Genomic DNA, 22,097 nt, shown 5'->3' with positions numbered 1-22,097 from the left:
ACCATCTTTGCAATTTCCACATTAATAGAAGAAAAAAGTGTAAAAAATACTTGACTAGTCTATTAAAAAGGAAAAAGAACCACTTCATTAGCCCATAGAAAACAAATATGTAAATATATAATAATGTACATTCAAATCACATAAAGCAAAAATTAACAAAACTAAAAGGAAAATTGACAAACCCAAATTGTGGGTATAACTTTAACATACCTCTTTCAGTAACTGACAGAACAGGGGGAAAAAAACCCCAAAAAGTTAAAGATATAGGAGATCTGCATAACATGATTAACCAACTTGATTTAGATGCCATGTATAGTGCCACGCTACACTAAACATTTTCAAACATATTATTTCCAAGTACATATGGGATGCTTACCAAGATAGACCACATCCTGAGCCTAAAAGGTAGTTTCAATATATGTCATTGGATTGAACTCACTGAGAATACATTCTCTGATCAAAGACAAACCAAACTTAATATCAAAGTTAACTAAAAGAATCCCCAAATATTTATAAATTAAGTAATGTATTTCTAAATAGCTCATAATTCACAGAAGAAATCACACTGGAAATTTAAAAATGTTATGATCTGAATTATAGTAAGTATAGCAAATCAAAACTATAAAACATTAGGGATAGAAATAAAAGATTAGATAAATGGATGGACATAGTGTATTCATGGTTGAAAATTATTAAGATGGTAATTCCTCCAAATCTATTCAATGGAATTCTGATCAAATTTCTGGCATATTTTTCATTTCTGAAAATTGACAAGCTGGTTCTAAAGTGAATATAGAAATGCAAAAAACCAAAAAAGACGTAGACACTCTGGAAAAAGAAGCAAGAATTTTAAGCACTAACAATATCACATATTAAAATTTGTTATAAAGCCACAGCAATTACAACTGTGTGGTATTGGGACAAGGATATGCAAGTACACAAATGAAACATAAGTCCAGAAACAGACCCCTCCATGTAAGGTAACATGGTTTATGACAAATGTGCTTCTACAATGCAGGGGGGAAAGGTAGTTATTTCAACAAATTATACTAAGCCAATTAAATAACAATATGAAAAAAATGAATATTGATACCTATCTTATACCATACACAGAAATCAATTCTAAATGGACTGGCAATTTAACTGTGAAAAGGGAAAACTAACGTATTGAGCGGGAAAAAAGTTTTTTTTAAGATTTTTATTTATTTATTTGACAGAGAGAGAGAGCACAAGCAGGGGGAGTGGCAGGCAGAAGGGGAGGGAGAAGCAAGTTTCCTGCTGGGCAGGGAGCCTGATGCGGGACTCAATCCCAGGACCCTGGGATCATGACCTGAGCCAAAGGCAGACGCTTAACAACTGAGCCACCCAGGCATCCCTGGAGGAAAATATTTTTGAGTTTGGAGTAAGCAGAAAATTTTTAGAATAGAACACAATAGAAAGTTATGCACAAAAGGAAAAGATTATAAGAAGGACCATATTAAAAACAGTAACTTCCATTTATCAAAAACAACATTAAAATAATGCAAAGGCTAATTACTTACAATAGCCAAGATATGGCTGTAACCCAAGTATCCATCCATAAGTGAATGGATAAAGAAGATGTGGTATGTATACAATGGAATATGACTGGGCAATTAAAAAGAATGACATCTTGTCATTCGCAACATGGATGGACCCAGAGGTCCAATGCCAAGTGAAATAAGTCAGTCAGAGAAAATGATTTCACTCATATGTAGAATTTAAGGAACAAAACAAATGAACAAATGAAGAAAAAAAGAGACAAACAACAACAAAAACTAGACTTCAGAGAAGTCTAATTCAGAGAACAAACTGGTGGTTGCCAGAGGGGAGGTGGGTAGGGAAATGGGTGAGATAATAAAAGGGGATTAAGAGTACACTTATCTTTTTTTTTTTTTTAAGATTTATTTATTTGAGAGAGAGAGCAAGCATGCAGGGAAAGGACAGAGGAACAGAATCTTCAAGCAGATTCCCCACTGAGCACGGAGCCTGACCCAGGGCTTGATCTCACAACCCTGAGATCATGACCTGAGCCAAAACCAAGAGTCAGATGATCAACCAACTGAGCCACCCAGACGCCCCAAGAGTATACTTATCTTGATGAGCACTGAACAGTGTATTTAATTGTTGAATCATGTTCTACACCTGAAATTAATATAACTCTGTATGTTAATTATACCTCAATTAAAAAATTAACTCAAAATCAAGTAAAGACTTGAACCATAAAACTCCTAGAAAAAAAATATAGACAATAAACTCTGACATTAGTCTTGGCAATGACTTTTTGAATGTGACACCAAATGCAAAAACAACAAAAACAAAAATAAACAAATGAAGGAAACCATCAACAAAATGAAAAGGCAGGCTACTGAATGAGAGAAAATATTTGCAAATCATATATCCAAAATATATAAAGAATTCACAAAACTCAACAGCAAAAAATAAACAATTTGATTTAAAAATGGGCAGATCTGAGTAGATGTTTTTCCAAAGAAGACATACAAATGTCCAAAGTTACACAAAAACATGCTCAACATTATTCAACTCCAGGGAAATACAAATCAAAACCACAATCACTTCACACAGGTTAGAATGGCTATTATCAAAAAAGATAAGAAATAACAAGTATTGGCAAGGATGTGGAGGAAAAAGAACCCTCAATTCAGGGACTCAAAAAGATAGTTGCACACTCATGTTCATAAAAGCATCATTCACAATAGACAAAAGGTAGAAGCAACCCAAGTGTACATTGACAGATGAGTGGATAAACAAAATGTGGTATAAACACAATGGAATAATAGTCCACCTTAGAAAGGAAGGAAACTGACACATGCATGCTACAACATAGATGAACATGGAGAAAATTAGGCTAAGTGAAATAAGTTAGTTGCCAAAGGACTAATACTGTATGATTCCAATTATAAGAAGTACCTAGAGTTGTCAAATTTATATTTATTAATTTATAAATGTCCATTTATATATGGAAAGTACAGCGGTGCTTTCAGGGGTTGAGGGGAGGGGGAGGGGGTAGTTATTGTTTAATGGATACAGAGTTGGGGTTTTGCAAGATAAAAAGAATTCTGGAGATGGATGGTGGTGATGATGGCCCAACAATGTGAGTAGCCGCTGGACTTAAAGATAGTTAAGATAGGGACGCCTAGGTGGCTCAGTTGGTTGAGGGACCAACTCTTGATTTCAGCTCAGGTTATGATCTCAGTCAGGGTCATGATCTCAAGCCCCACCTGGGGCTCCACACTCAGCAGGGAGTCTGCTTGGGATTCTCTCCCTTTCCCTCTGCCCCTCCCCCCCCACTCACGTACTTGCCCTCTCTCGCTCTCTCTCTCTTTCAAATAAATATTTTTAAAAATGTGCTTGGGCACCTGGGTGGCTCAGATGGTTAAGCATCTGCCTTCAGCTCAGGTCATGATCCCAGGATCCTGGGATAGAGTGCCACATCGGGCTCCCTGCTTGGCGGGGAGCCTGCTTCTCCCTCTGCCTCTGCTACTCCCCCTGCTTGTGCTTTTTTGCTCTTTCTCTCAAATAAATAATTAAAATCTTTTTAAAAAATAAAATAAAAATAAAAATATGCTCAACCTCAACAGTAATTAGGGGAAAGCTAATGAAAGTCATAATGAGGGGTGCCTGGGTGGCTCAGTTGGTTGAGCGACTGCCTTCGGCTCAGGTCATGATCCTGGAGTCCCTGGATCGAGTCCCGCATCGGGCTCCCTGCTCAGCGGGGAGTCTGCTTCTCCCTCTGACCCTCCCCCCCCTCATGTGCTCTCTCTCTCTCATTCTCTCTGTCTCAAATAAATAAATAAAATCTTTAAAAAAAAAAAAAAGAAAGAAAGTCATAATGAGATGCCACTACAAGACAACCAGAACGGCTAAATTTAAAAAATCAAAACTGACATGTCCGTAAAGATGCAGAGTTCAGGGAACTAGTTACATTGCTCTGGAGTCCAAAATGGTACAAATAACAACTACAACAACAACAACAAAAAATAGCTGGCACTGTCTACGGAAGTTGAAGATACACATTCTCTGACCTAGCAGTTTCACTCCTCGACACACATCTAAAAAACAGATCATATGTACACCAAGAAACATATACAAGCATGTTCATAGCAGTAAAAACTTGGAAATTGATAACAACTCAAACTTCCATCAACAGTAAATGGACGAATAAATTGTGGTTATCACACCGCTATGAAAAGGAGGGAAGTTGGGGCGCCTGGGTGGCTCAGTTGGTTAAGCGACTGCCTTCGGCTCGGGTCATGATCCCAGGGTCCTGGGATCGAGTCCCACATCGGGCTCCCTGCTCAGCAGGGAGTCTGCTTCTCCCTCTGACCCTCCCCCCTCTCATGCTCTCTCTCTATCTCATTCTCTCTCAAATAAATAAATAAATAAATCTTTAAAAAAAAAAAAAGAAAAGAAAAGGAGGGAAGCATGGATCATCATAGTGGTATAGATGAATCTCACAAAGGATGCCCGGCAAAAGAATATATGTGGGATGAGTCCATTTAAGTAAAGTTAAAAAACAATCAAAACATATATTTGGGTAATAAAAAGATAAAGAAAAGCAGGGAAATTGATAAAGCCAGGATTTGGGAGTGAGGGAGGGGTTTGTGATGGGAAAGGGTGGGCACTTCTGGAATGTTGATGCCATTCTGTATTCCCTGATCTGGGCGGTGGAGACATCGATTTTTAAATTTCCATTCATAACACATTGACATATACTTCTTTCCATATGTGTGTTACGCCTTACAATAAGTTTCTATTTTAAAACTAAAAATATTGGAAGACAATCAATATATAGCTGCAAAAAAATCTAACTTCATTTATTTGGTTGTCTCGTTCCTCCAACATCATTTTTTAAGTCATCTGAACTATCCCCACTGATTTGTGATTCCAACTTTATAACATTTAATACTCGCAGTTGAGAGTTGGTAATGGTTGTTATCAACAATCCGGTCTTGGTCTTTGGCCAGGATGAACGGACTTTTGCGTACAGGGTGGCGCTGGAGTGTGAATAAAGTAGACTAAAAGCGGGGGAGGGAGGCCGTGATAGTCCTCGTCCTGGGGTTTATTTTTAAATAGGAAAATTCTAGAGACAGAACTGAAAAGAGAAAGGAAGTCTGCGAGAGGGTTGCCAAGTCAGAGAGTAGAGTGTCACCTGATACAAGGACTTATGAATGAGCTCAGAGTAAAACTATTTGGGGGAGCTCTTAAGAAGAGGCCAGGCCTGCGAGGGGAGGGGGGAGATTTGTTATACTGGATGCCTCCCCCAAGGGTACAACCTCATCCACACCACGTAGGTGGTAAGATAAAGCTTGCTGAACGTTCTCAAAGATATGACATACTGTTATCTTTAAGTTGTATTCATTGTTTTTTTTTTCTTACTTTAAACACTGTATTTATTGATTAAAGGAAATTACAGAAAAATACACTCTGACACATTTTGTCTAATCTTGACCGCTGCGGAGTTCATTGCCTTTTTTGCGCGCAGTGGAGGACTGGTGCATTACCTGCATTCCCCATCCGCCCAGAGCTGCCCCGGGGGGCTCGGAAGTGAGACACTAACCAGCCTCCAGCCGCTGAGCGAGACGCGAACCCTCGGATCTAGCCAGCAAGCTCCCCGGCCGGGGGGGAGGGGGGAGCGGGACTGATAGGTGCGAGGGGCGGTCCGACGGGCCTGGCCCCGCCCCTGGGGAAGGGGTACCGCCCAGTCCCCGCCCCGCCCGCGCCGGGCCCCAGCCCCGCCCGCGCTCGCTCTGTGCGCCCGCACTCGGAGCCCGGAGCCGCGGCCACGCAGGTCAGACCCGCGCCGCCGCGGCCGGAGATGCAGCGGGGAGCCGCGCTGTGCCTGCGCCTGTGGCTCTGCCTCGGACTGCTCGACCGCGAGCGCGGTGAGCCCTCTGCCCGCACGCGTGCGCCGCTGGCCGCGATGGGGGCCGCTTTCCCGGGGCGACGGGGGACGGGCGGGGCACTGGACCCCCGGGAGCCTGGGGCTGCAGGGGAGATGGGGCTGGGAGCCAGGGGATACGGACCCCGGATGGAGCCGGCCTGGGCCCGCGGGGCTGAGGAAAGGGCGGGCGGAGACTGCAGCCGGGTCAGGGACTGGGCACCGTCTGCACCGCAGCGCAGGGATTGTGCTCGGGGTCCTCGACCACCCTCCACTATCGGTGGCTCAGCTCCTTTGGAGCGGGGCCCCGTCGCACCGCATCCTCAGCTAGGATCCTTCGCTTGCTTACTGGCTTCCCGGGGTGGGTGTGCCGGGGCGGGGGGAGTCCCGGCGCTGCACTGCGCTGCCCTCCCACCCGCGCGCCACGGGGACGGTACCCCGGCAAATCCCCGCGCCGGGCCGCAGACCTGGGTGCGCACTTCCCGACGCCTCCCAGCTGCGCTCGAGGTCGGTCCCCCAGAGGGCGCTCCGGGCAGGTGTCCACCTTCCCCAGGCCAGAGATTGCGGAGGCAGGGGTTCGGGGACCAGCAGAGACAGGCGCCGTCGGGCGGATTGGGCGCAGGTGCACAGGGGAACTTGGGGATCTTGAGTTGACAACCCAGGAGAGATCAACGTGGCAGAAGAGGCAGAATGCCGGCGCTCCCTGTATTTGACGCGGCAGGAGCCTTTGAAGGCCCAGCTCAAGAGCTTGGACTATCCGGCAGGAGAAGCCGTGGAAGCGTCTTAAGCACATCTCTGTGGCAGGATATGGTCTGTGACAGGAATATGACCAGAAGTTGCCCCTGTGCGGTTGGAGAAAAGGGAGTGTGGGAGATGAGAAAAGGAGCAGAGGAGTATTGTTGTATAGAGATGTCAGAGGATGGGTAAGGATGAGCTGGACGTCTATTCAAGATCTGGTGACCCAGAGAATCAGAAGGTAGAGAGAGGGTCATGGGTCCCCAGTGGTTGGAGGAAAAGTGCTGGAAGGGCTGGAGGGGGTCCAGATTTTTGAACACGGCAGATATTGAATACTGGCTTCACATGCTTCATCCCTTTTAATAATCCTCACAAGGGAGTATTAGACCCGTTTTACAGAGGAGGAAGCATAGAACAAGGACATCTGTAACTTCTCCAAGGTTCCCAAAGGCCAGCAGTAAGGGAAATGGTCAACCCAGATCTGTAGGATAACAGAGCCCTGTTCTCTATGCCTTCACAGACTGAAGGGCAGAGGACAGGGGAGATGAAGGAGGTGTGGATGAATCTAGAGGCAGGATGGAGGAAGACATCTGGCTGGGGCCTCTGAGGCAGGTCAGAGAAGAGGGGCTGCCCCTTTGCCCTTCCTTGCTCCCCTGCATCCAGCCCAGGGCCAGGCTCTCACCAATACTTAGTGTGTTTGCTGAGTGACCGAATGAGTGTGGAGAGAGAAGTGAAGTGGGTCAGGCTGAGGAGGGGGAGACCCCACCTTGAGGAGACATCCGGCAGACCATTGGGTGTAGTGTCTGAAGCTCAAGAGAGGCTGGGCTGGGGAGCTGGAGAGGAAGCAGAGCAGAGTCCGGGCTGCATTTCCCCCACACCAAGGAGGGAGCCAGAGGCTTCCAGGGAGACAGGGAATGTACTGCAAGGTGTGAGAACGAGGAGAGCCTGAGGTTGGGTGCTCCGGAGGTGGAGGAGGGAAAAGGGATGAGGCCAGTCTTACGGGGAGCTCAGGTGGTTCATACAGAGTCAGGCAGTGAAGAGGAGGAGAGAGGATGTTAGCTGAAGGGGCCCATGGAGGAGGATGGCCCAGCTGGACCGTGACACGGCTGGTGGGAAATGTGCCCTGCATTTGCCCTGGGGAGCTCCCCAGCCTGATGAGGGATGCTGGAGCAAAAGCATAAACACTTCAGTTGCAGCCAAGTGTCAGGACAACCAGACTGGGTGGCCAGGTACTGGCAGGTGAGAATCTCGGGGAAGATGAAACTGACCCCTCAAAAGTATGCAGTTAGCCCTAGATCCACATTTTTGTCCCAGCTCTGCCCCTAAATTCCTGGCTGTGTGGCCTGGGTCCCAACTTCCTCTCCCTGCACCTCAGTTTCCCCATGCATAGTAGTGCAAACGAGCAAGCACTTGAGGGGCTGTGCTTGGGCTGGACTTTATGGCTTGGGGTCCCGGTCTAGTTTCAAAAAGCAGTTCCTTGGCAGTGTCCCTGTGGAGAGGGCAGGTGGCAGAGGACAGGCCCAAGAGGCTTTGTTTGGGGGGCTTAGTCTAGAGAGAGGCTGTCTGTGCTGCTGGACAGTGGGCAAGCAGCTCAGGGACATGTAGGGGAAGCAAGTGACAGCCGGGCAGCTGGTTGCCCTGGCCTGAGGACACTGGCCCCTGCCGTGGGCTGAGTCTCGTGTGGCCAGCCATTCAGTTCTCCGTTGTCCCTGTTCCTCAGCCCTGAGCCAGACCCAGGTGTGGACAGAGCAATGGGGGAGGGACGGGGCATGCCAGTGAGACAGGATGTGGGGGCTGGGCCACCTTACTGGGTCCTGTGGGCCACTGGCCCCATCTCAGTCACTGTGGCTTAAGGGCTCTCTTCCTCCTCAGAGCACAGAGCCCCCACGACCAGGCACTCGACTGAGAATGAGGTGTGAGGAGGATTATCTGGCCAGCTCCACCCTGTTCCACCCCCACACTGCCCCAGGCAGTGGGACCTCGACCCAGGGAAGGAGACTGCAGTTCTATGCCAGTCACAAGCTCTGGTGCCTGTTCAGGGTGGCTCAGGGAGGATTTGGACCAGCCCCATCCTGCAGGGGTTTTGCTGAGTGCCAGACTGGCTGGGACACAGACATGGTATCAGATATCTGTATCGTAGGGACAGAAGTGCTCAGGACCCCCACGAGGCCCAGCTGGTAGCCGTGGGCTGCAGAGGAAGGGGGCATCGCTTCTAGCTGGGGGCTTCTTGAAGGGATCTGCATACTCCAGGGAAGGGAATTCCAAGTAGGGCAAAGAACCCCTCCAAGGCTCAGAAGCAGGGAAGTCCAGATGGTATATGGGGACTTGTGGGTAGTAGATGAGGCTAGAGGCTCGAGGGGGCCGGGGGTAAGGTGGGGGAGGTGAGGCAGTTGGAGGGGGCAGGAGTCAGTGGCACACCTGGAAAAGAGAAGTTCTGGGCAGGGAGGCTCCTGGTCAGGTCCCCTGAAGGCACTGCCAGAGGTGCAAAACAAGGTGGGGGCCCACAGCAAGGGGGTACCACAGGGGAGGAGGCAGGGGAGGACAGGGATGTGTGCTAGTCTCTGGCCTAAGTCACAGAATGGGTCATGAAGGTGGTTTACCAGATGGGAACCCTGGGAGGAGGGGCGCAGGTAGGGACATGAAGGCTGCTCGGGGAGCCAGGTGCTCCAGGAGGAGGTGCCCTGGGGACTTCCTGGGAGACCCCAGTTGATACAACTGGGCCAGATAAGGAAGGAGGAGACTTGGGAGCACCTGACTGTAATAGGGCAGAAGGCAGTCCGGGAACCCAGGAAAATTAAGTGGGGTCTTAGCCTGGAGGGAGAAGTTCTCTGTGTCTAGCTTACACTCCTCCCGCTGTTGGTTTGGGCCCTTTCCCCCACAGGGCAGATTTCTCGCCACCAGGGCCTCGCCGGCACCCCGCCCCCCCCCCCCCCAAGCTCTCTGAGAGGCCTCTCCGGGAGGGAGGTGGGCCGGGGAAAGGGTCTGGAGAGCCCCTCACGCTCCCTGCGCTGACTTCGGAGCCAGAGGCAGCCGACGTGTCCAGCTGGAGCCAGGGATTCCTGAGTTTCGATCCTTTTCAGACACTGGCTTCCTCTGGGATCTCAGTTTTCCGGTCACGCCGAAGGGAGAAGTCTGCGAGCAGGAAGGTGCGGGCATTCAGGGCTGGCAGCGGCTGGGCCTGGGTGGGGCAGCCGGGCGCGCCCCGGCCGCGCTCCCGCGCCGCGGGTCACCTCCGCCACCCCCCATCCCAGGCCAGGCCAGGGTATGGGTGGCCCCGCGAGCAGGCGCAAGTCAGGGTGGCGAGTGGGGGAGCCCCGCCACGTGGCCAGCGAGGTCAGCAGGGGTTCATGGGAAAGGACTTGTCGGCCACAGGAGAGGACATCCTGCCTGCGTTTCCCTCTTCCTGCGGCAGGAGCCCACGGCCCCGATTTAGCAGCGCTCGGGGGCCTCCTCTGAGCCAGCTGGGCTGTCTGATAACACCGCCCGTCCTGCCGCCCGGGAGCGGAGTCCTGACCCCAGGCGGGCGGGCTAACTGCCTGGCACAGCTGGCTGCACCCACAGCTGGGCTGCGCTCGGAGCTCAGCGTCTGCCAGGGTGCCCCTCCTCCCCGTCACCCTCAGGGGGTCCTCCGGCAGCCCATGCTCCCACTCCGCCCCACCTCCCTCCCTGCTTCCAGCGGGACCTTTCTAAAACACAGATCTGAGTTTTCCGTGGCACCCCCTCCCCCCGCCCGAGCGATAAAGCACCAACTTCTTGAGCTGGCGGTCCAGACCCCTCCTGCTATGGTCCCAAGGGCATCCCTAACCCCGTGTCCACCTAGCCTGTACCCACCACACACCCCAGCTCCCAGCACATGACCTTCCTCCTGCTCTAGATACGCCCTGCCTTTCACCCCACCTTTGGAGGGGTTGCCAAGAACTGCAGGTAGAGGATGGTGCTGCTCCAAGTGGGTGGGTTCGAGGGGGCTCCGTTCCCACACGCTGCCCCCAGAGCATGGAATGCGGGCTTTCAGGCGGGTTTGGGGGAAGCTCTGATCCTCACACTTAGTGCAGAGCTTCATCCTCAGAGCTACACTAAATTCTACCCAAGGGAGATTTATTCGTATTAGGCGGCACACACATGCGCATTTGGAGTGTCTGGCGGTGGAGCCTCGCCTCGGTGTCAAAACGGCTAATCAAACTGCTTTACTCTAGGGTATGCGAAGGTTTTAGCTTTGTGTCATGGCTTACTGTGTCCACCTTGGACATTAGGAGTTAAGGCTGGAGGGGTGAAATGGCTCGCTTGGGCAGCTTTGAAGGAGTGTCGGGTGTCAGGTATCTGGTCCCAGATGGCATGGGGGCTAAGGGGTCAGAAGGGGCAGGTGGTTGTCCACATTCCCCAAGGAAGGGTCTGGTGGGGTGGGCAGGTGGGGTCCTAAATTTTTTACCACTTCTTGGACATTTTTATCTTGATTGTCCCAGAGACCTTTCAAAAGCGGCATGCCCTGCAGACACATGGCCTTTCTCCCAAGTCTCCCCCTGGCCAACGTGCCTACCTCAGTGCAGGACATCTCCACCTCTGTTGCTCACCTCCACACCTGCCCACACACTCTGTGCTCTCCCTTTGCTCCCCAGACCCTCAGGGGAGTCAGGGCAATCACAGGCCAAGTCTCATGCTGGGGACGCCACCATGAAAGGCAAGCATAAGCCCCTCCTCCTTGCACTAAGCAACTGTCAGATGCAATGAGCCAACCACTGCATGGAGCTGCAGAAACATGCAGCAGGGGGCCTCAACTTGTGACTCTAGGGTTGGAGGGAGCACCAGTCATCTGTAAGGCCATGCCAAGAACGCAGCTTCTGCCCCCAAGTAGCATAGTGGTTTTAGTCAGGAAAGGGACTTGTATTCTAGAAAGATAATCTAACCACTGGGTAACCCTGGACCAGTGGGGAGACACTGGCGTGGCAAGCCAGGGGATGGACGTTGAGGCCGGCCGGACGGTGGGTTGGAGAAGCAGGGGACTGGACGGGGGCTGTCCCAGGATCTGGCTCTCTGGGCAGAAGGAAGGCGTCCCCTGCTAGGTGTCTGAGTGCTGTAAGTGCGAAACACTTTGCTCGGGGGGAGGGGCAGGGAGAGAAGAGGGGCAAGCCTGGAGCTCCTAGCTCCCCACCGGCCGTTGGTGCTGCCTCTGAGGATGGACATGACTTCGTGACCCGTTGGCTGTGGGGGCTGAGTGGAGTCAGGAATGCCTGACAGGTGACCACCACTATGATGGCAAACAGTGGAAGGGAGAGCCATGCTTCCAGGGCTGATGGAGAAAAGATGGTTCGATCTGCAGAAACGCAAAGAATGCAGACATGCACGGAGCAAGGAGTAGTTGCCGTGATCCTGCACCCCAGAGATAATCTCTGAGCAGCCTGTTAACACCTGTGCCTTTAGTTTTCTCAACTGCAAAATGACAAGAACAGTACCCACCTCAGGGGGCATGAGTGGGGTGTGGGGTGCGCAGGTGCGCAGGCCTGGGCTGGTACACAGAAAGTGCTAAATCCGTGTTTGCTATTATTATCCTAACAGGATGTATGGGGTAAGCAGAATTTGGGGGTCAAAGAGTATGAGCCTTCGTTTAGTGCTATGAGTGCCTATTTGCCTATTTGCCCACATCCTTGCCAATACTGGGAATTGCCTATCTTTTAAACACGTGCTCATCTTGTGGGGTGGGGAGTTGTGCGCTCTGTGGCTCCAGTTGTCCTGCCCCGCGGTGGGTGTGGTCTGGTCTGAGGGGTGGGGCGGGGTGCCCTCCCAGAGACATGCTGGAAGCATTCCCCCCCACCCCAGGTCCAGAGCTCAGGAAAGCTGCCAGGGAGAGTGGAATAGCTCAAAGGTGGGCCTGGAGCCCTGGAGGGTGCCATTACCAGGAGGAGGGAGCACACTGGTGAGCAAGGCCAAGAGCCTCAGGCTGGCCTGTGACCGAGGACCCTTTTCTGTGGCCTCCTTGCCCCACATCTGTTCTATCTACCTGACAGCCCAAGGTCCCCCATATTCTAGCCTTGCACGTTCTGTCTGTCCTGTGTGTTCTCCTGGGCCAGCAAGCTCCTGCTCAGTCTACCAAGCACGTTTCAGCTCACCCCGTCCTACCAGCAAGGCCTTCTCTGACCACCCCCTCCCACCACCACCACCACCACAGCTGTGGCATGCAAAACACTTAGCAGGCAGTGACGGCCATGGGCTCAGCGTGCATGAGCCAGCAACAGTTTGTTCTTGCGATGGTTTGTAACGTGGTATTATGTTATGTGTGGCTCCCTATCATCCTGGGGACAATTCTCATTTTGCACATGGGAAAACTGGGGCTTGGAAAGAGGAAGGGCCTTCCTCGAGGCCATACAGCCAGAGAGTGGCATTGTGGGGCACGCAGCCCGGCTCAGGGAATGCTCTGGGAACAGCCCCTCTTATCCCAGCTATCTCAGTCTTGTAGGGTCAGGGGACTGTGGCCTTTTGACCCTCACCCTTGACCTCTGGAGGCACAGAGGTTACCAGCCAGTTGGGGGGGGTGGGGGGGAGGACTCTAGGACTGAACACCCTTGTGCCTCCCCTCCAAGAGTGAAGGGAGAGGGAGGACCTGGAGCAGGTCTCCCCAAATCTGCCCAGCTCTAGGACAGATGCATAGAGACCCCAAGCCCAGCCTCACCTGGCCAGCTGTCCCCCATGTTTCTCCTTCAGCTTGCCTCGACTTTGTAGCCTGGCCCCTGGATGCCTCTGTCGTCCTGGGCACAGCTGCTAGGGAGAGTGTGGATCCGACTGGCAGGACTGCCACATAGTCCCCATCACCCACAGGGTGACCATGACAGCATCTGCGGTAAGAAATTGTCAGTGTGTGGAGAGGCACCCCCGAGCTCACCGACCATCCCGACTTCATCCCTGGGTTGCCGTGCTGGACCCGAGGATAGAGCCGTGACCAAGGACAGGGCCGGGGAGGGACAGAGCACTCAGACTCCAGCCTCCAAGCAGGATCAGGGATTCTCCAAGCACAGAGAGCAGGAAAGGACAAAGGACACAACCTGAGGCCAGCAGGGAAGTGGGCAAGGACCTGGTGGATGCTGGAGGTGGCAGGGGCACTGGGAGGGAAGCCGGCCAGGAGGGCAGGACCTGTTGGGATGGGCTTCACCCTGGAGGCCAGGCCAAGGGTATGCACAGCTCCAGAGGGCCACAAGGAGCCAGTGAAGGTGTCCTCAGGCCACGACAGCCCTCTGGGCTGAGGGACAGATTGGAGGCCGGAAAGGAGGCTGCTGGGGAGCAGAGAGGTAGGCACTCGGGGTTGTGCTGGGAGAGAAGGGGACAGAGAGATGTGAGGACTGGGAACTGGGCAGGGATGTGCCTCTGTGGGTCCTGGAGCCTCAGTTTCCTCATTGCCGACTAGACTCGTGATTCTTCCCTTCCTCCCAGGTTGTGTGAGGATCAAAGGAGGCAATGACCTCAAGGCCATGGTCAGTGCCTAATGCACAGGACTCCCCACACCCCAGCCTCCTGCCACTCACCCCTCACCCAGGATCCCAGCGCTGCTCCCACAGCTGGCCACCTGTGGCTGACGCCAGGGTCCTCACTGCCCAAGGCTGCTGACAGCACAGAGAAGAGGAGGTGTGCACTCTGGCCTCCCTGACCTCGGCCCGGCGCCTGCCCCAACTGCTCTGTTGAGAGCTGGGGGGCCAGGGCCGCCGGCCAGGGGAAGGAAGAAGCTAGTTCCTGGGCCAGGAACAGGAAGGCAGGGGGAGTGCGGCAGAGGCCAGGATGACAGCGCTTCCTGCTGTGGGAAGGGAAGGACAGTGGGGACAGACAACAGCCCGGCAGGAAGGATGCATCTTCGTTGGGGTCGCAAGTGGGGGCTGGGCGCATGGAACCTCTGGGCAAGACAGTCATTGGGTCAAATCTGTCTTAGCTACTGAGCATTCTGGGGTACACATGGTCACCAGGGAGCTTGGTCTTTAAAAATGGAAACATATCTTCCAGAGGAATGACAGGGTCTGACATAGTTCCAACATAAAGGAAAACGTGAGGCCTGTTTAGCCAGCCAGTCAGCCATCCACCTATCCTTCCATTCACCCATCCATTCAACCATGTATTTATCCATCCATCCACCTATCCTTCCATCCATCCAACCATTCACCCATCCTTCTATCAGTCTATCCATCTATCCTTCTACCTAGTCATCCCTCCTTCCATCCTTTCATCCATCTTTCCATCCATCCTTCCATCTACCCATCCATCCAACCATCCATCCACCCATCCTTCCATCTATCCATCCTTCTATCCGTCTGTCCATCTATCCATCTATCCTTCTATCTAACCATCCCTCCTTCCATTCTTTCATCCATCTGTCCATCCATCCATCCACCCATCCTTACATCTATCCATCTTTCTGTCTGTCCTTTTATCCATCTATCTATCTATCCTTTTATCTAGCCATCCCTCCTTCCATCCTTTCATCCATCTTTCCATCCACCTGTCCATCCACCCACTCGCCCATCCATCCATCTACCCATCCTTCCATCTATCCGTCTGCCTGTCCATCTATTCTTCTATCTAGCCATCCTTCCTTCCATCCATTCATCCATCCATTCTTCCATCCCTCCATCCTTCTATCCATTTGTCTGTACATCTGTTCTTCCATTTAGCCACACTTCGTTTCAACCATCCATCCATCCTTCTATTCATCTATCTGTCCTTCTATTCATCTATCTGTCCATCTGACAATCCAACTAGCCATCTTTCCATCCATCCACCCATATTTCCATCCATTCACTCATTCATTCATCCATCCACCCATCCGTCCATCCACTCATCCATTTATTCATTCAACAAATATTTATGGAGTCTTGATTCTGCGCGAGATGCTGTGCTAGACATGCAGTGGGGTAAAAAGGAGACTGTCCTGGTCCTTTGAAATTTACCCCCACTGAAGTTTACTGTCTAGTAGAGGAAATGGAAAAACACAAGTTGAGGGGCACCTGGGTGGCTCAGTCAGTTAAGCGTCTGTCTTCAGCTCAGGTCATGATCTCCAGGTCCTGGGATTGAGGCCCATATGACTGCCTGCTCAGCGGGGACTCTGCTTCTCCCTCTCCCTCTGCCTGTCACTCCCCCTGCTTGAGCTCTCTCTCTCAAATAAATAAATAAAATCTTAAAAAAAAAAACACAAGTTGAACAAACAAATAAATAAAGAAGATAATTACAAATTGTGACAAGAAGGATGAAGCAACCAGGAAGTTAAGATGGATATTAGAGGGGGACTTAGGTTTTGGAGGGGGTGAGTAGTCATGACTAAGCTAAGGCCTGAGCATGAGAAGAAGCCAGCCTGTGCAGGGCATGTGAGAGGAGGCAAATCAGGAGGAGTATGTGCAAAGGCCCTGGGACAGGAAGGAACATGCATGTTATGGAATAGCCTAAAGGGCATGATGGCTGAAGGACATGAACACAAGGTGAGAGTGGCCCAAGAGGGTATGGAAAGGGGGTCAGGGACCCAGCCACAAGTTTGGATTTTCCTGAAAATGCAGTGGGAAGTCACTGATGGGATTGAAGCACAAGCATGATATGGCCCATTTCTGTTTCTTAACTGTCACTAACAACTATGTGCAGGACTGAAGGAGGGTAAGAGTAGGCCCAGGAGCCCCCACTTTGGGGCTGAGTGCAGTTGGGCAGGCCCCATTGGGAGAGCAGGGGCTGGCTCTGGGATGCTTTGGTGGTGGGTGGTTAGACAGGGTGAGGAGAAGTGCATCCATAGCTGGTCCCATATGGGAGTTGGGAGCTATCAAGGAGAAGCCTTGGGCGGGGTGAAGAGAGTGTGAGTCTGGAGTTTAGCATCAGAAATATGGGAACCGGGGTGTCTGTAGGATGGCCAAGTGCTATGGCAACTGGATATTTCAGGCTGGAGTTGAGAGAAGGACAGGAGGTAGAGACTCTGGAGGTATCTGGACACTTAGGGGAGAGACCTATAAAGAAGAGAGTGAGGAGCAATACATGTGGTGCTGGGCAGAGGGGAAAGAGGAAGACAAGGAGACAGTGAGCTCACAAAAGGTGGCAGAGGAGGAGACAGCCCTGCTCCCTGCCTGGAGTGCCCACTGGTCCTGCAGCATTGAGGTCATGGGAATGCCTTGACCAATGGCTCCATAAAACAGGGGTGGCATCTGCACCCCAGAGGGAGGATGAGCAAATGTGGGAGGAGGGGACAGCAAGCAGAGTTTTTGCTATGGAGGGAAATAGGAAAGGGAGCAGGGCTGGAAGGGAATAGAGGATCAAGGAATTTGGGAGGGGTAGGGTTGTTTATAGGATGGAAGATGGAGGGTTTGGACTTGGGAGGGGGGAGTGTCAGAAGGTTTCCAAGGCCCAGGCAGGGGGTGAGGAGTTTGGATGTAGGAAGATGATCTCCATCTAATGGCTTTACTTCATTAATGCTGACAGTGAGGGAGGAGGGAACACCCTGAAAACTTCAGTCCAAGGGCCCATTAGGGTCTGCCTACAAGACAAGAAAGGGAAAGAGCTCTGGCTTTGCACTGCATGCTGAGCCAGTGGGGGCCATGGTGGTGCTGCAGTGTTGGGCTGGAAGGTGAGAGGCAAGGAAACAATCCGAATCATGGGCCAAGGGCCACACGGGTGAGGCCAAGAAGAGGTATCTATGGGGAGGGGTCCCTGGACTGGAAGTTTTGATGAGGCTTAAGGACTTAGAGGCTGTCGGACAGGGGCACCTAGCAAGAGGCAGAGGGGATGGGGAGAGCAGCACAGGAAGGCAGGAACTCGGTGATGGCGTAGCTTCTGGTAAGGACCAGGTCCAGGGTGTGCCCAGGAAGTGAGTGGCTGAGAGGAGGAGGGAGGACAGTGGAGATGAGGACCACAAAGGCCAGGACACTGGTGAGTCATCTCTGTGGATGTTGAAACCATGGGGAATGGCCTGAGTTGGGGTGGCGGGAGCTGGAGAGCCAGGAGCAAAGAATGAGGGGAAGTAACCAGGACAACAGCCAATGACAGCTTTAGCAGGGAGCAGGTGGTACCATCAGAGAAGGGAGATGACCACAGGAAGCTCTCCGCTGCCAGGCATGTGCCGTGGAGAGCACTACTACCTCAAGGGGCAGTGGTGCTTCAGAAAGCCAGGTTTCAGTTAAGGCAGAAGGGATGGAGGAGGACAGTGAGGTCTATAGCACAGTCTGCTGATCATACAGGGCCTGGTGGATGTGAGTGAAGACAGGGCCACTGGGGCAAAAAAGGAGAGACTTGCACAGATGGATAAAAGTGTTGGCAAGGACAACAGATGGTCTGTCTGTTTAGTACAGTGATGCGGATTCTTCCTTTGGTGGTATGGTGGCCTCTAGGGAGGAAGATCCTACAGGCCCCATTCGCCATCCATCAGCCCACTCCAGCATCCACCCTTCCACCCATCCACCCCCATCACCTATCCACTCCCATCCACCCATCCACCCAAAATCCAACCATTCACCCTCATCCACCCATCCCCCCACCACCCATTCATCTACCCATCCACTGTCCACCCACCCATCACTCATGCATCATTCTATCCACACTCCATCTACCCACCATCAATCCATCCAACTATCCATCCACCCATCCACCCTCCCACCTACCCACCCATTTATTCATCTGATCATCCATCACCCATCCTACCATTACTGAATTCATCCCCTACACCTTCGGTGTGCATCTCCTCTGTACTGAACTTAGGAAGGTGAAGAAAATACAACCTCTTTTCAGATGTGACCAGAAAACCACAATTCAGTTTGAGAAGTGTTCTAACAACAGAGGCCCAGGAGGCCGAAGCTGCCTGAGTAATGTTGATTGCCCCACCACAGGGACGGGACATGTGAACCAGGCCCTGAAGGGGGTGCTCCGCAGGAAGAAAGGAAGTACAAATGTCCAGGGCAAAAAGATAGGTGAAGGCAAAGACTTCAGGATATGAAAATCCTGGGGGCGCCTGGGTGAATCAGTCAGTTAAGCATCTGCCTTCAGCTCAGGTCATGATCCCGGGGTCCTGGGATTGAGCCCCGCATCGGGCTCCCTGCTCAGCGGGAAGCCTGCTTCTCCCTCTCCTGCTGCCCCTTCCCCACTGCTCGTGTTCTCTCTCTTCCTCTCTCTCTCAAATAAATAAAATCTTTAAAAACAAAAGATATGAAAAGCCTGGCCCTTTGGGACAATGGTGAGAGCTATGTGTCTCTCAGAGATGTGTCAGGAGATGAAGTGGGGAGAAGGGCAGTGGGCAGAGTCCGGGCATGCCCCTACTTCATCTTGGAAGCAAAAGGGAGCTGCGCAAGGAAGCTGCGCTGACATGTGCCACAGCTCCATAGCCAGGGGTGCCAGGGGTGCCAGGGATGTGTACCCCAGAGAAGGGGACCCTCGGCCTCCCCGGGGGTCCTAGGGCAAAGCTGCAGGCCTCAGCCTGGGGCAGATGGGTGCTGGCGGCCGTGCCTCGCCTCTGGTGGCCACACACTGGCCTCAGGCCTGACCCCTGACTGGTCCACTGGGAAGGCAGTTATTTCATCCCCTGCAGGTCCAAACCCAAGCCCGCTGTCCTTCCTCTTCTGTTGTCAGAGGCCAGTTGTCTGCTTGCTGTGGCTTTATTCACTTTCCACTTCCTGGAAAATCCTATTTCTCCTTCAACACCCAACTCAGAGGTGCCCTCCGGGATTTCTTCCTAGCTTCCAACTACCCGAGGGGAGCCTCCCCTTTGCAGGGCACCCCCTTCCCAGCAGCCTTGGGGTGTGCAGTGGAGGCTGGTGTGCATGGAGGGCTAACACTCACCCTGGGGAAGATGGAGCTGGTGGCAGGAGGGGGTGCTCTGGATTCAGGCTAAGGAGGGACTTTGCAGTGGTCACAGCGGCCAGGCGAGGAGTTGCCTTCTGAGATGGGTGCTGCTGTCCAGCAGGAGGGCCTCCATTTCCCTGTCTGTACAATGGGACTAGGTGCTCAGTGAGGACCTTCTGCCTCTGACCTACAGTGCTGTGGTGCCTAGAAAGTTTTGGCCAGCAGGCAGCATGGAAGGGAGGGACAGGCCAGGCCCTGGCTAGTGGCTGCCTTGTCCATAGGATGCCGAGAAATGAGATTTTGGTGTACAGAGCGTGCCATCCTGGGACTGTTTCCTAGGGCAGGTCAGGGTCAGGGTGGTATAAAGCCAAGTACGGTGGGGGGCCCCTGGGATCCACGTCCCACAGTTAGCTGCCAGGGCAGGACAATGGGCATCAGAGGACTGGGGAGGATGGGGGAGGGATCTGTGGGACTGGAGAGGGCTGCGGGCTGGGGCCAATAGTGGGCTGTGCCCCCCCAGGAGGACAGGGACACAGGGGGAGGGACAGGACACAGCCCTGGGCCTCCAGCCACGCAGTCCTCTCTTCCTGTTGTCTCAGGATGGTCCTGGCAGGATGCATCTGCCAGAGTTCCAGGTCCAGGCCTCCCCCAAGGCCTGCTCCCACCCCCACCGGGATCTCACACACACGCACACACACACGCGTGCACACACACATACGCACACACGCCCATGGGCACGCACACACTGACCTGTCAAAGACACATGCATACACATCCGCACACAAAGCCACACACACCACTTACACACCAGCCCCACAAACATGCGGGTCCATGCCCACAAACACACACACACACACAAGGACCCACACCTATCGACATGCACACACCCAGGCACACGCTATCCTGCTGGAAGGAGGACGGTAGGCTGGAAGCTGCAAGGGCGGCAGGAGGGTTTTCAAGCAAGCAAAGCAGGGTTATTTGTGTGTCTGGGGTCAAGCCCTGGGGGAAGGATGAAGGAACAAGGCCCGGGGACTGGAGGGGAGCTAGGGCAGCCAGAGGGGGCTGCGAGGGTGGACAGAAGCCGATGGAGCCAAGGACATATGAGGAAAACGCCACGGGACCCGGGAGAGGGTGAGCTCATGGGCAGAATTTGGTGGGAAAGCCAGGGCCCTTGGTTCTGGGCATTTGGGGAGGGGCCGCGCAGCGCGAGACGCCCCCCCTACAAGCAGCTGCAGTGCATCTACAGTGCAGGATGGAGGGGCCTTCCAACAGACATGTGAGGCTCACACACTCCAGGTCTCCCCCAGTGTAGGATGAGGCCTGCAGTCTCCCCCATCGGCTTCATGCTGGCAGCTGAGCCTATGTGGGGCCAAAGATTGGGGTTCGGTTAGGTCAGGGTTCACTGGGGGCTGGGACCAGTCTGCTGCCAGGGACCAGGGCCAGGGGCACCTGAGGTAGAGATTACTGATTATCTTGGGGCCTTGCAGGTATGGCCCAGGGCCAAGAGCTCGGGCAGCGCCTGCCCTAGGGAAGAGTATGGTATTATGGGCAGGGAAGGTCCATCAGGACCCGACTGACGTCACCATGTCACCATGTGAACTCACGACCCAGCGCCATACTAACCCTGTCTTCCACCCCAGGCCTGGCGAGTGGCTACTCCATGACCCCCCCAACCCTAAACATCACGGAGGAGACACACGTCATTGACTCTAGGGACAGCTTGTCCATCTCCTGCAGGTACTCAGTCCTCAGCCCGGGGGGACAGGGGCCTGGGTCCCCCCAGGCCAGGGGGACCAGAGAAAGCCAAGGCAGGAGATGGTAGAGGAGAACCCATGGAGAATCCCTACCAACCAGGAGATGGTAGAGGTAGAGGGCAGAGGGGTCTCAAGGCTTAGTGGGGCTCCCTGGTCACCTGGGTGTGGGTGCCTGGAGGCACGGACCATCCCTGGCCCTGCAGACACCTTGTGCCCACCCCTACCCCTGGGTCACTCCACGCTGACTCCAGGCCAGTCCCTGCCCACCTCCCGTGTTACCCTGCATGGACCCCAGGTCCCCTACACCCACCCCCAGCCACCCTCCACTGGCTCTAGGCCCACCCACACAGAGCTCAGACCCATTATGGTCCCTGCAGCCCGGGGATGATCAGCAGGCTTCTCTGCAGGCCAGCCTACCCCATGTAGGCCTTGGAACCAGGCAAACGCCCCGAGGGGCCTCAGGGAGCACCCTGCCCCAGACTGGGTCCATGGTGTGTGCCCCCAAATTGGGCTGTTCTGACCTCTGGGTGAGACAAGCTACAGGCAAGGCTTGTGCCCCGGGGCTGCAGCTGGGGCCCCTCTTGTGCTCTCGTGTCCTCTGCCAGGGGGCAGCACCCCCTTGAGTGGTCCTGGCCAGGGGCTCAGGAGGCGCCGGCCACAGGGGAGAAGGACGGCGAGGACACAGGGGTTGTGCAAGACTGCGAGGGCACGGACACCAGGCCCTACTGCAAGGTGCTGCTGGTGCGTGAGGCCCGCGCCAACGACACGGGCAGCTACCGCTGTTCCTACAAGTACATCAAAGCCCGCATCGAGGGCACCACGGCCGCCAGCACCTACGTGTTCGTGAGAGGTGAGGGGGCAGGCCGCCCGGCCCCGCAGCTGCCCAGGAGGCACAAGCAGGGCCTGGATCCTGGAGG

The 22,097-nt window shown here is 53.3% G+C and overlaps 2 protein-coding genes across 2 annotated transcripts in view; both read left to right on the top strand.

Moving 5' to 3' along the window:
* Positions 1-22,097, top strand: part of RASGEF1C (RasGEF domain family member 1C) — an 838,438-nt gene that overhangs the window by 392,543 nt on the left and 423,798 nt on the right. The gene's annotated exons all lie outside the window — the stretch shown is intronic.
* The window catches only part of FLT4 (fms related receptor tyrosine kinase 4), a 39,790-nt gene continuing 23,550 nt past the window's right edge, over positions 5,858-22,097 (top strand). The window contains exons 1-3 of the mRNA XM_021689944.2: positions 5,858-5,924; positions 21,067-21,163; positions 21,786-22,030. Of these exons, the coding sequence (XP_021545619.2) occupies positions 5,858-5,924; positions 21,067-21,163; positions 21,786-22,030 (409 nt within the window). The remainder of the gene's footprint in view (positions 5,925-21,066; positions 21,164-21,785; positions 22,031-22,097) is intronic.

Source organism: Neomonachus schauinslandi, chromosome 7 (genome assembly GCF_002201575.2).
Source record: "Neomonachus schauinslandi chromosome 7, ASM220157v2, whole genome shotgun sequence".
In the NCBI taxonomy this organism is placed as follows: Eukaryota; Metazoa; Chordata; class Mammalia; order Carnivora; family Phocidae; genus Neomonachus; species Neomonachus schauinslandi.
The sequence above is the reverse complement of the archived record's forward strand: the minus strand, read 5'-3'. Positions and strand labels throughout refer to the sequence as shown.